General features: G+C 33.1%; 2 protein-coding genes across 2 annotated transcripts in view; one reads left to right on the top strand and one right to left on the bottom strand.

The window, feature by feature from the left end:
• Positions 1-126: 126 nt before the first annotated feature.
• LOC111050731 (succinate--CoA ligase [ADP/GDP-forming] subunit alpha, mitochondrial) lies at positions 127-11,507 on the bottom strand. The gene is made up of 7 exons (XM_022337081.2): positions 11,294-11,507; positions 10,502-10,728; positions 8,942-9,163; positions 2,932-3,036; positions 2,070-2,249; positions 1,556-1,690; positions 127-942 (listed from the first exon to the last, which is right to left on the bottom strand). The coding sequence occupies exons 1-7, from the start codon at positions 11,325-11,327 to the stop codon at positions 862-864; spliced, it is 984 nt and encodes a 327-aa protein (XP_022192773.1). The 5' UTR covers positions 11,328-11,507; the 3' UTR covers positions 127-861.
• Positions 11,508-11,873: 366 nt separating this feature from the next.
• Positions 11,874-15,058, top strand: part of LOC111050733 (poly [ADP-ribose] polymerase tankyrase) — a 34,347-nt gene continuing 31,162 nt past the window's right edge. Inside the window, exons 1-2 of the mRNA XM_022337082.2 lie at positions 11,874-12,344; positions 13,425-13,649. Coding sequence (XP_022192774.1) covers positions 12,149-12,344; positions 13,425-13,649 — 421 coding nt within the window. The 5' untranslated portion in view covers positions 11,874-12,148. The remainder of the gene's footprint in view (positions 12,345-13,424; positions 13,650-15,058) is intronic.

Here is a 15,058-nt window from a genome sequence, read left to right as displayed (position 1 = left end):
ATTAAATTAGGACAAGTGTTCGAGCTAGTCGCGTAGCATGGTACTTATAACACTAGGGACACTGTGACACTACTGTTATCCTAGACCTAAATTACAAAGGAAATCAGGAAGAGTAAAAGAAGTCTGTCCAATAAAGATTATTTTATTCTGCGAATTTTCATTCAACTTTAACAGCTGTACACTCAATGTACCTAGTTAAATATAACGCTTAATTATTCAATAGTTCATGGAATTGCAATTTTATTTCGATAGAGTTTTCAAAGTAAATAAATAACAATTAAAATATGCTTTCAAACAATATACAATATTTTTACAATACCTTCACGTATAGTATCAAGATTCATCTTCTTATATAATAATACTATATTTAGAAATATCCATCTTTAAATGTAATTCGTTTTATATTGGTGGGCAGTTGTAAAACAAGAGAAAATGTTCAAATTGGCAGCTCGAAATTTGTTCAATACTGATCTGTTGAGCAACATTCTGCTATCATGCACCAGTCATTATATAATTTGCTGACAGTGGTGGGACGTATATACAGTTCTAGGCGAAATCATAACAATTAAAAAAAGATACAACTTTGGTGTTCTTTTGGTGAACAAAACTCATCAACGAAAATAACGAAGCACTTTAGATTTGCTAAACGAAGTATTGCGATCGATAACGGGAATAAATAAAAGGGAGATAGCGCAAAGTGTGCAGAATCTATGTAGTAACTTGTAATTCCTATTATTGACCAACAACAACGAATATTATACTCCATCATCCGAGATGTATGCATAAGAGCAAAGGTTCAAATTTATTAATAAATTGAATACTACTAGATGTTGCAGCGGAGGGTGGACTACTGTAGAAGATCTACTTGATTCCCAGTCGCCTCATTTCGTTATTCAATTCATTTCCCATCTGAGCCGGACTCCTGGTAACAATGACGCCAGCCTGAAAATAATATGTCAAGGATATTATTACAGCGTTCTATAAAAGCTCTTATGAGAGCAGCTACTGACAAAAATGACAATATAGCTATCAAAAAAGGTTAGAAGAAGTACACAATGATAATGGAATTTTATATCCTTTACATTTTTCAAATATTAATAGTTAGCCTCCTTATAACCTTTTAAGATTCAAATAAAAGATTGTCCTTTCATCTTTTGCTTGCTTTTCCTATTGGGATTTTTTAAGTGAATGTAAGTTTGAAAATAATCTCCATTTAGACTTCATATTGAAAAAATTCTGGTAGTGTTGAGCAAATCCCTGTTTTATTTTCTTTGTATTTGTATAGAATTCGCACTTGCAAGTAAAAGATACATCAGCAATCCCCTATAAATTGAATGTAAGAATAACAGAACTAGTTATTTTGTTCCTTTCTTTCTATAAAAGTCGATAAAAGAATAAATAGTATTAGGATCTGTTTCGGCCTAAACGTCAATAATCAATCACAAATAAATAGAATCCTTAGATTGCAAACAGAACCTGCTGACAGGCCCACTAAAATTATTCATTAATCGATCAAATTGAATGAAATTCTTGTTTAAGCTTTTTCTGAGCTTACCTGTTCCAAAGCTTTGATTTTATCTTGAGCACCACCTTTTCCACCAGAAATGATAGCTCCAGCATGTCCCATTCTCCTGCCAGGGGGAGCGCTCAAGCCGGCAATGAACGATACTACAGGTTTCTTGTTTGGCCCCTGGAACAAGTTCAAAAAGTAATATAATGTAGCTTTTACGACTACTACATTCAAGAAATGTGATATTGATTCTAATCGAATGAAGCGAATCCGGGAGAATACAACATAATGACTAAAATTAAATTTATGGAATACATTTTCTATTTTTGGCTACGTTTAATCTTTAGAAAGTCTCTTCTATTACATAATCTTGACGAGGTACCATCAAAATTGTTACAGAAGGTTCATGATATCCGATGATATTCACAGTGTGCTGTTTGGAAATTAGTAAAATATTGAAATATGTTCTAAAGAACTATACTTCAAGATTCAATTGGAAGTACTGTATGAAGAATCAACGCTACAAGAATAAGATTTAGCAAATAATTAAAATTACTACCGTGTTATGTTGAGTGAGATATTCAGCAGCATTCTCCTCGGCGACACCTCCAATTTCTCCAATGAGAATAATTCCTTTCGTTTCTTCGTCCTTCAAAAATACTTCAAGGCAATCGATGAAATCAGTTCCGTTGAATGGATCGCCTCCAATTCCAATACATAAACTCTGGCCAAGACCAACCTGATAGGAAAAAACATTTAAATTTGTTGTCTCTTTTCTGTATAGGGCTACTTGTAATATAAATAGAAATAAAAATCTCAGTACCCTTTTTTGAATTATTTTTCATTATATTTTTATAATAGGCTTATTTAAAATATTGAATCACTTGAAAATGGCATAAATGTTGAATCATGTTGTGATAGAATAATTCAAAAAACGGTACTGAGAATTTTATTTATATTTATATCTAAATTTGTTATTAAAGTATACAATGTTAGTGGTTTGAGTCATTCACAAGGCTGAAAAACTTATATTCTTGGCAATAGTATTTATCACTTATTGGCTGTACTTTTTCAATGTTTGTGAATACTTGAGAACTCGCACCTACAGCTATAAATAACGTTTCAGAGGATTCAAATGAAATAATTTTCATCTATTGTAATATTATTTAACACTTGATACTTATATTAGAGAAATATTGAATTTTATATCTCTAACCCAGATAACCACTCAAACATCATATTGCGTGGTTAGGGAAATATACACTCTTGCTTTATGGTTACAAGTAATTGAATGTGAAATTAGTAATTTTAAAAATGCATAATTATTGAACACAACTGAGTGAGAGCAGAATATGAAGAATATTGTGATTACTACGTTTTGTAGAAAACAAATGACAGCAATCTGAAGCTTGAATACTTACAACCGAAGTTTGGTGGACGGCTTCGTAGGTCAGAGTACCAGATCTGGAAACGATTCCTATTTTACCCTTTTTATGAATGTGACCTGGCATGATTCCGATCTTGCACTGCAATGAGAAAACATGTAATTACACATAGTGAAACAATAGGAAACATTAAAACAAAAAATACATTTGCAATTAGAATTAGATATCCAAAAAGCACTTGTCATTAGCCCCACTCAGTAGCAATGACAATGAGAAGCACGTGTACCATTACAGTGGCTGAAACCCCAAAACCCATTATGCTGGCCTTATCAATCATTATTATTTCAAGAATCAAGAATGTTTTATTGTCACTAACAAAATAATTGCATTGACAAAAGTCACTTCATAAGGATACAGTAACATTGATACTTACACGTTATATATATTATTATATTACAAATTAAAATACAAATAGGCAACTTAAATATTTTATCTACGGATAACAATTACAGACCAGCATTTCCTCGATTGAATAACTTGCTCTATTCTTCAACCATCCTTTTATTGCTCTCTTAAAACTATCAAGATCATAATTCCGTACTTCCAGTGATAACCTGTTGAAAATTTTCACTCCTATAAATAGCAGTACATTTTTTGTGTTTTGGCAAGCCTAGCACGCCCCAGATCAATGTGACTACCTGACCGAGTGTTATGCTCATGAATGCTTACCCTCAAATTGAAAAGATTAGAATTTTGCTTTACAAATATTAAACATCCATAATGTAAATACATGGAAGTGGCAATATACCATTGTCCAAGAAAAAAGGCTTACAGGACTCCCTCATGCCCAAATTAAATATAGCACGCATAGCTCTTTTTTGACACAGAAACACCTCTTTTGCGTCACTAGAATTTCCCCACAGCAATGTACCATATTGAAGGTGAGAGTGGAACAGTGCGAAATATGCGTTTAGGGTGAGACTAATGCTAGTACAAGATTTCAACTTCCTTAATAGAAATACAACTCTAGATAATCGAGTACAAAGCGCATCCGTATGACTTTTCCAAGTAAGTTTTGAATCAAGGTTTATTCCCAGAAGTTTAACAAACTTTTGTTGACACTTCACACTAGAGCTAAACGTTATAGTTTTAGTTTTGCTCTCATTGACAACCAGTCCGTTTGCAGAGAACCATATGTCAGCTCTTTCTCTCATATAGCTCATTATTATGGAATTAATATTAGGAGATATATTGGAGCTAAGCAGAGTGATATCATCTGCATATAGCACTGATTTTATTGGAACATACTTTGGAAGATCATTTATGAATACTATAAATATGAAGGGGCCAAGAACAGAGCCTTGGGGGACCCCTTGAAGAACTTGTTTACAACTGGATCGCTGTTTAGCAATTTTAACAAGTTGAAATCTGTCAGAGAGGTAAGATTGTAATAGAGCGAGTTCTTTTCCCCTTATACCATAGCATTGCAACTTTTTATTAGATCAATGTCCCCACATTGATCTAATTAAAAAGTTTGGCAAGGGGCACAAGATCAAAAGTTTTACTAAGGTCTAAAAGCAGCGCACTTACCTCCTCCCTATTCTCAAAACCCTTAATAATATAAGAAACAACATTTTGCACAGCTTGAACCGTATTCAGTTTTTGTCTGAAGCCATACTGTGCTGCTGAAAACAAATTATTTTTTTCAAAGTACTCTTCAATATTAATGTTTATAATACTTTCCAATACCTTGGATATAACAAGTACAAGCGCAATCGGTCTATAGTTACTGATATTTGTTCTCTCACCCTTTTTATATAAACAGGCACGGTTACAGTGGTTTTTTAACATTTAGGAAAGATACCACTACTTATAGCTCTATTAATTAGATTCGTCAACGGTTCAATGATAACATCTATGATCTTCTTCAACACAAGATTAGATAGCCCAAAAATGTCTTCAGACTTGGAATTACTGAGCTTAGCAACAATTTTATTTACATCTGCGGGCTTCACAGCACCCAGTCTAAAGGATTGCAAGCCACACTGTGAATTGATCAATCCAGACGACATAAGAATATCAGAAGCACTAGCTCCGTGATTGATATTACAAGAACAATTATTGGATGAATTTACAAAAAATCATTAATTTCATCAGCAGATAGGGGAGGAGCCATTTGTGAACGATTTTTTGGCAATCGTCCTGTCTCTGTATTAATAATCTTCCAAGCAGCTTTGCAAATATTAGAGGACTTCAAAATATAATCACCATTAGCCTTTCTTTTAGCTGCATTAATTTTATCCCTATAAATTTGCTTTAATCTTCTATGATTTTCTATCAATTCAGTATTGTTCTTGCATTTTTCATAAATTAAATCTAACAGTATTCTAATTTATTCCAATTCGAGTGTGTACCAAGCTTTAGATTTCTGAATTTTACAGCCCTTATTGAAGGAGTTGATTTTTAGTTATTATAGGGCAGCACTCATTGAAATTTTTAGATAAAACCTTCATGAAAGAGTCAAAAGCCAGATATACATTATCTGCCTGAACAGTTTCCGACCAATCAACTCTGTCTAACCAGTACTTTAACCTGCTTATGCTTGTTTCATTAACTAGTCTAAAGCTGTGAGTCAATGATTCATCCTTGGTACTTGTAGTTGAGCCTGGCAAAATGCCTGCAATCTTCAATACCAAACCCAAATGATCAGACAAATGCAGCTGCACTGTCTTACACTTATATATTGAGGGGTGAAGATTGGAAATGAAGTTATCCAGGCAAGACTCAGATCTGGTAGGATGCAGATTAACACAAAAGCAGTCATAGGATTTCAGCATATTTATAAACGCGACGTTAGAGATTTAAAGTTAATCTCTATTTTTTTTTATCTTCTGCATTCAGAAATTCTCTGTGAGTGATTATTTCTCTGCTCTATAGTACAAATCAGTTTCATACCATGCAGAAACGTATATTGTACTTCAATTCTTGAAACAGCGATAATTTATTCAACTTATGTAAGGTTTAAAGTGAAATTACAGTACTTTCGAAATTGCCACAGTAACTAACATTAAAAATTAAAAGTCTGTTATTTGCACATTTTGAACATTATGATTACTATAGATTTTATTAGAAAAGTTACATGATCTCTCATTTTTATACTGATTATTGATGAAATGAGGCAAGTATGAAATGAAATAATTCGGAGATCAAGTTCTAAAGAGATTTGAGCAACAAGATTTGTTTTCCCTAGCGTTATCACTTGTTATTTAAACAAATAGCTTACTAGTGATGTGTTTAGAAACACATATTTTGTTGAGAAAATAGAAACGCTAAGACTATTTAGACAGCAATAGAAATAATTCGTTTTGAAAGCGAATTTGAAATCATCTTTAAAATACAATTAATTTTCAACCAGATGAAAATCAACCGAAGGTTCTATTGAAATTCGATATTTCAGAGTAATTTCAAAAAAGAAAATAAAAAGCATTGAATTTGCAACATTATTCCGAGGACAGTCTATTACGAAATACAGATACACATTATACATTAATACTATTACGAAATACATATACACAATTAAATATCACAGCTCAGAGACAGAGTGTTGAAAAGGGCCCGAGATTTATACCCAAGATGAGATTGTAAACATTCGTTGTTTAAAAACGTAGCAGAGTTAATGTATTGTTTGAAGAAAGACATTGAAGCCACAATTGCCACAAATTAAACGATCAATCATCATATCAAGTTCAATTCTCTCTCTTCCTCATTCGAATCTGAATCTATACAGAACTAGATTAAAGTATTGGAAAATCTGATTTGAATAGGGATGATTTTTAAATTGTAAGATGATAGAAAAAGTGTAACAAGTCGAGAAGAAAATTATTAAAATAAATGAATAATTCTTGCTAAATTTCCTTTATGATATCGCTTTGTTGGAGTAACATTTTCATATTTAATTTCAATCAGAAATATTCACAGCTCAATTATTAAATCTGTTGTATGAAAAAGAGCTAAAAATAATTACACTTAAGAAAATTATTATTGCTTTACTATGTTATTTTAGTCATATGGATGAATAATAAAAAGTGATTCAGTTTCTGTTGTTCATTACTGTTGTAATAAAATAAAATTAGATTGCTGTATTATTTGTTGATGATTCATTATCACTTTGAAGTTTGTCACGTACTGTCGAATAAATTAAAGTTCACTTAGATAAGGGAGCATATTACTCTTATTAGTTTTGATAGCAACAAAGAAAACATTTGACCAGTATTTTATTAACGGAATCCGAATATTGAAACACAATTTTTAATCTAATAATAAAATTTATAGAAGACGTAGAAAAATGAGAATTGCACATTTTTTCAACTTATAATTATTGATGCTTATAATAGCCATCGAAACACAATTATTATAATTAACAAGAATATCTGCTCTACTTGATCAATAACCCTTCAACTTTATACAGATGTTATTAATTCTACGAATTTGCAAAGAGTTAATTTCGTTTACTTATTCCAACCTTGAATCTATTTATGTGTTATCTTGTGATATTATCAATAGATTGTAAGTTGTGATAAAATGTCTATTTTTTATTATTTTATTCTGCATAAATATTTATTCTACAGAGTGACTTACATTTATTGATTTCAAATTATGATTTGTCTAAATATTATTCACATGTTGAAGCATGTGGAGCAAGTGTTGATGTATCTAAAGACGTCTGAATAGCTTCCAAAATTCGCAGAACTAGCCAAAGTGGTAAATCTATCAATATCAATCCAATCTACTTTAAATATTGTTCTTTCCCCGCAAGAATTACCATTTCCACCATACAATGTGACATGCTTGCTGTGGTAGGTTAAATATCAGACAGTTTTAGCGCCCCCTTCTTTTGGAAGTACTGAACCGGAGATAGTATTTCAACTCAAGTTAATCAGTATTTCTAATGTACCACAATACATTTTGGGCTGACCACTAATGGTAGGACATGCATGATACACATGTCGTCATACATTGGTGTGTCATCACTGCGAAAGACTTCGAGCAACATTTTTTGATGTTAGGTTTTGTATCTCCGATTTTTTTGTTTTTTCTTCGCTGCTCTATTTGAAGTTAAATTATTTTTCTATCATAATTTGTAATTATCCAATGCTTCATTTATTGTTTATTTCATGATGAAAGCCTCTCGTTGATGATGAACATGTGTATGTGCATGATTACCATGCATGTTCTACCGTTAGTGACCAGCCTAAGAATTACCACCTAACGTGCCATGTAGCTGTGGTAGGTTAAATCCTACTCATCTTGGACAGTTTTAGTGCCCCCCTTCTTTTTTTTGTAAGTAATGTACATTGTAGGCAGAGTATTTTAACTCTATGGGTCTCTTCACACTTAGCTACGGTACGCTGAAATACGCCCTACCTTCCAATGTTGAATCCAAGCTAAGAATGTGAACGGGACAGATTCGTAGCTTTGATCTAACATTGGGATATAGGATATATTTTAGGGTAGCGTAGCTAAGTGTGGAGAGTTGAGGTAAATAGTACTTCTAACATACCACAAGCAATTTTAGAGAGCCTTGCTTCTAGATTTGTGCAAACATTGATTTTCTCGCAAACATATTCATTCGAGTATCAGGAGTATGTAATACCGCCACAATACATAATATTTGGACGATTTTTTTCTTTCTCAGATACAATTTTGCCTCACAGCGTAGGATAGTTTGAGGATTTCTCGGCCCAGCGCCTCCACTCGCCTCTATCCCCTGCCATTGAAATAGAAATTATTCTAGCAGCAATGTTACTTTCTTTTCAATAACCTATAAATATATAGCTACATTTAACATCAATTTGTAATATGCATGCTAATGCAATAAGTAAGTTCCCTTATTGTTTTAATTTTTCTTTGTAATGTTTTTTTGGAAATAAAAGGTGTAAAGGTTTAGAAGAACGTTAGGGCAATAGCCTGTTTTTCTTTTATGACTATTGTATTGTTGCTCTATCCAATAAATAAATGTTTATAAAAGTTAGCGTGATGTGCTGACCTGATCGGGTGCGATGATGCCAGGACAGTTGGGCCCGATGAGCCGCGACTTGTTCTGGCGGACGAGCGTGTGCTTGACACGCACCATGTCCTGCTGGGGGATTCCCTCTGTGATGCACACAATCAGCGGAATCTCGGCGTCGATTGCGTCCAGGATGGCCTGTGCGGCACGAGGTGGCGGCACGTACAGCACTGTCGCGTCTGCGCCTGTCGCGTCCTTCGCCTACAACATTTCACCACTAACTCAAACAAATGAACAAATAATGATCTGTAAAATGATTATCTTCATCTGTTGATTATTATTAACATATGTTTTTGTAGCTCCACAAGAGTAGTCTATTAGAAGTATTTTTGTTTGTCTTTTACTGTATATTCTAGTGGAGTTGTTTATTACTTATCTGCATGCTATTTTTATAAATATTGTACAGCATCTTTAGTAAAACAACTGAATTTTTTCTCTCACTGTGTTTTCTATAGTTAAGCAGATAATACCTGAATACTTATTATTGCTCACTTACTTACTTTATCTGGCTCTACAGTCCTGGGTGGACATTGGCCTCCTCTACATGACGCCTCCATAAATCCCGCTCTTATGCTCCCTGCCGCCAGTTCGCCACACCTAGCACTTCTTCTTGGCCTTCCTCTTTTTCGGGTGCCCATCATCCTTTCATCAAGCAGCTTTTGTGGTACTCTTTCATCACTCATTCTTACCACGTGATCCAGCCTTTCTATACTTATTATTGCTCTTACTCTTTATTAGTGATCTACATATATGAATGATATTATAGAGTAAATCTATAATTATTAGTGATGTACACTAGGCCTACTGTCTGAATATATAATGATATAAATCACAGTTTATAAGAATGGTGTTTATATTTTATTTTTTCCATTACTAATTATTCATGTAATATTTGTGTGAAGTTATTTTGAGGAAAGAATAAATTTATTTAGCCTCCTAATCATTATCAACTTCTTTTCAATATTCACACTACTATACTATTTGATATTTTACACTACTATATTTGAAAAGTTGAAATGATAAATAGTTTACAATAGTTTAAATTATACAGTAAAAAATTATTACATCCATTTTCACATAAATAGTGTAGGCCTATAATATTAAACAGTTTTGCAGAATAGTGTAAATATTGAAGATAAGTTGATGAGTAAATGAATCTATCACCTCCTTAAAATAGCATTAAATGAGTAGAATGTAGTAATACTTGATATATTTGATGAGCAGGACTGAATTGATTGCGTCATAAGGTAGACGCATTAATAATAAGATTAATAGATTAATCATAGCATAACACGTCCTTCCTCCTGATGTACAATGTTGTCAATTATACTATTTTTTATACTATTATATTCTGGTGCACGTTTGATCTAATATTTAAATTGATATATAAACTTGTGACATTCTTGTCTTGTAGAGTATGACATTCTACAGTAAAATTTAATGAGCAAGAAGCCGAATATTGTATTCTTTGATTAGAAATAAGCCAATTCAATTCAGTTTAATCTTTCACAAATTTGAAGGAATTAAGTTGTCACAAACCTCTTTGAGAGTGTTGAAAATAGGAACATCAAGGTGTTTCTGGCCTCCCTTTCCTGGTGTCACTCCGGCTACTACTTTCGTGCCATAGTCGATTGCTTGCTTGCCATGAAAACTTCCTTGCTTTCCTGTCAACCCTTGTATTATCAATTTTGTGTTTCCATCTATTCTTAGATTAGGCCTTGTTGAAGTATAATTTGTCCTCACTCCACTAAGATGTTTCAGATGAACTGAAATGGAAGAACAGTGAAGAGAAACTTTGTCAATAGGATTTGAATTTTGAAAACTCAAATAATTGTTAAAATTATAGGTTATCAAATTGATAAATCACTTACAACAAAATAGAATATTATTAATATATATATAAATCAAAATTATTATGGTAGGTAGCCAGACTTCAACTTGTACCAAACTTCAACAAAGTACCTATTAAAGCTGATACATACGTTATTTTTCAGAGATATACCTTAAAACCAAAGGAGATTTACTATTGCATAGAAAAATCAAAAAGCATTCTAATTTTGTAGAACCCTATAAAAATCAAATTGATAATTGTCACTGACATTTACTGATAAGGAATTCTTATTCAAAAAATCAAAGCGTTTTCAAAACCAATTTTGAGAAAGTTACTTACGTCTTTTTTAGTAGTTTGATAAGGACTAAATTGCCTTGACGAGATATTAAGGGTACAATTTAGAACATTAGAATACATCTGGTATTTATAAAATGGTACCGTAAGTCAAGTTACTACTTTTAGTAACGATTGAATCAATACTCACCAAAATTGGAACTTACCTGAAAATCTCGAGAATACACTCGTTGCCGACATAATAACAGATGAATGGAAGTTTTTATCTAAATTAAATAGTTCGACCTCTAAGTTGAGCTTGAACAGTCTACAGCACGAAAATCTAAAAATAAGTTTCGTTCGTTAAGCCCAATCGTTCTAGATGAAAGCAGGAACCTTCGACCATCGAACTTAACCTCTGACTACAGCCATCTAGATTTCAGCTTTAATTCTGATTTGACATATCATGTCAACATATGTCATGATGCTGCATTTATTTTTTTATAAAAAATTAATATTTTTCAAGTGCACGATAAATATAGATTCTAAAAGTCATCTGAATGGGAATTTTGTAATAAATAATATATCACATCTAATACGGAAAAACTTCAAGAGAAAGCTATTTATAAAAAAAGAAGAATTACGATGGAAATCATCTATTTTATGTCCGGATGATAATTCTACTGTATGGTATTTTTTGTCAAAATCCACTTATATCGATTTATAATTAAATTTATCACATTTTAAATCTTATTGCATAATAATCAATTAATTATTTCACAATGGCAATCCTGTTATAGAAGAAAAGGAAAATCAAAACATGAGTGAAGAAACAAAATTGTGCAGCTGTCCGCTCTCCGCTGTGCGCTGTCTGTTTTCAGATTCTCTGTTTGCTGATCTTTGAAATGATTGTTTTCTCTCTTATAAACTGTTTATGGTTACAAAGAAAAGTTTGGTCAATTCAAAACATTGATGTACAGTGTACTTTTGTTGAGAGTTTTGTGAGTTCTTTACAAATTTCGCGATTTGAAGAAGTAAGAAGTGAACTTTGACAAGGAGATGCAGAATTTTAATTATAAAATATGGCTACTAGACGGCCTGGCTATTCAGCATCCAATGAATCTCTTGCGTCAAATTTAGTTACTGATCCTTTGAGAGAATTATTCGAGGCATGTAAAATTGGAGACATCAACCGAGTGAAGAAGTTGGTAAATTCGCAAACTGTAAATGCTCGTGATACAGCTGGAAGAAAATCGACTCCTTTGCACTTTGCTGCTGGTAAGAATGAAATTTCCGTTCTAATACAACTAATGATTAGTCATTTATCGACTACTGTACCTATGTTCTAAGTGTATATCAAAATACTTACGCTCTTAATAATGTTATGAATTAATATTGTACGTTAATCACGTTTTAAATATTATTAGCCCATTGTATTGCACACTTTTGCTAAACAACTAACATAGTACCTAGTCTTAGGTTTAAAAATAATACTTTAAATATCATCCTGCAGTTTGTTATTATTCTCAAACATGTATTCATCATAATAAATTAAAATTAATCAACTTACCGTATGAATGGTAGAGAAACTATTTATTAAATCTTACTTGTTTGAAAAGCTGCTATTGTTTATAGAGTTTGTAGCTCCAGACTTTCCCGTTCACATAGCAGCTACCCTATTCAAGCTTTTAAAATTTATAATAAACTTCCACAGAATGTTTGCAAACTCCAATTGAGTCGTTTAAAAAAATTATATGAGAAACTTATTACTGTGCAGTGTGCCATTGAATGGTACCTATTGGTGATGGTGAGATGACCAGTTTCTTTGAATTGTTATGATTATCGCATTTCTAGTGCCATCTAGATAAACTTTATGTTTTAATTGTTTTTTATTGTACTTTTTATTAAAAAAATCTATCCAGTAAGATGTTATTCAACGATTGATTTGATTGAATTCGATTGAGTATTTGAATAATATCAAAATATTGCTAGGCCTATTTAGAAACAAAACAATAACCTCCCTAACGTGCCCTTTCACCCTTAAAACATAATTAAACTGATCATTTTAGGTTTTGTACAAAAGTGTGATTTTATATTTTTATGTAGCCTACCTACTATTGAACGTATACCAGATAAGGAACTATATCCATGTATACATTGATATAACCTAATGTGTAACATCTGTAACTAACAAGTACTTTTTTGGTTAATAACTAATAGGCTATGTTAGTTAACTAATTAACATGTTTTGGTTAGTTCAATTCTTAGCCTTTTTATACATATTTTAAATAGAAAACATATCATATTTTCCATTGTTGATTAATGTGATTAATAAAATGTTTGTGTTTTGTTTTGCAGGTTATGGGCGAAGAGATGTAGTTGAGTACTTACTGTCGGCAGGAGCGTCAATTCAAGCCAGAGATGACGGCGGTCTGCACCCTCTGCACAACGCGTGCTCGTTTGGACATGCAGACGTAGTCCGCCTTCTGCTAGAGGCCGGTGCCAATCCCAACACCAGAGATAACTGGAACTATACGCCACTGCACGAGGCTGCCATCAAAGGAAAAATTGACGTTTGCATAGGTAAGCTATATTGCTACTTCCTACAGTAACACTTAACAACTCTTAATACCTCCTTCTTTCTTCATCCACTCTGCTATTCAACTTGATGGCAACTTAGCCAAGACCAACATTCAAAAATTCCTGGACATCATAATAAGCCCTTGCTCTCCAGAAACTGGTCACAACCCTCTCAAACTGCTTCACTCGTGCTAGTCTTTAGGTGATACACATCAGTCCGAATTAACACATTTTGTTGGTTCTTCTTGATGTACATAAAACAGAGAAGAAGGAAGTGGCTAACTAGCATCAAAAAATATCTAGCCCAAAAAAGAAGGACTTGTAATGTACGAAATGTTGGCTTTCAGTATAATCCCAGTTGCACGTGCACCAGTTTTGTGTAAACAATTTGTCAGCTTTGTTAGGCTATTTACAAGTGTTCTAACACTTTTGTACGGTTGAAATACTTTTGAAATGAGTTTCAATGTTTGCGAGTAACACTGAAAAATATAAAGGAAATACGATCATTGTGTACAAAAAGACTTCAGAGTTATACTTGGCTCATGAGCTTTTATTTTGATCTTACGTCTTACTAGAGTCATATAGCAAAACATTCAATATCTTGTTAATTTTAAAATGTTCCTTCATGGTCTTCTAATATTTATATAGTAAAATATGGCCAAGAAATTGCTTGTTACTTCTGTTATTCTCATAATAGTTCAAGCAATTTTTTACTTCTTTTATCTTCTCAACAGTCCGGTATCGGGGAAAAACAAATGATTCACGTTGTTTTACAGTAGTAATATAATAGTTCCCATAGAGGCATCTTTCCAGATTTTTTGAAAATTTCAAGGACTATTCCAGTCTACTAGAAGGGTGATCACCAGAGCCTAAACAGCTTCAGACCAATATCAATGACACCAATTTTTGGAAATGTAATTGAAGCAATCATGAAGCCCCAACTTGAGAACTTCTTTGAGAGTCCTGATCTCTTTTCAGCATACAGTTTGGATTGAGAAGGGGGAGGTCGTCGAGTAGCTGAGCAGATTGATTCTGTATTTTAGGATGGTGAGTCTGTGTCAGTATCTCTGTGTGACCTGAGCAGAGACTTTGATTTTGTTGATCACAACATCCTGATCAATAAACTCCAATACTATGGGGTAGTGGACTCTGCTCTATCCATCTTGGACTATTACCTGACTGGGAGGGCACAGACGGTGTCTTTGGGTCGGTTCCTCTCCACTCCCTGAGAATCTTTCAGTGCCTCAGGGTCCAATATTTGGGTTAATACTTTTCATAATAATGCTCAATGACTTGGACAGCAACGGCTCGACTCTCTTGTTTGCGGATGATCCCTACTGTCATCAGGTGCAGACATTCAGCAGGTGTTGGATATGTTAGCGGAACATCTGCAGTCGTCAACCCTTTAAGAT

Source organism: Nilaparvata lugens, chromosome 4 (assembly GCF_014356525.2).
Source record: "Nilaparvata lugens isolate BPH chromosome 4, ASM1435652v1, whole genome shotgun sequence".
Taxonomy (NCBI): domain Eukaryota; kingdom Metazoa; phylum Arthropoda; class Insecta; order Hemiptera; family Delphacidae; genus Nilaparvata; species Nilaparvata lugens.
This window is presented reverse-complemented; position numbering and strand designations above follow the sequence as displayed.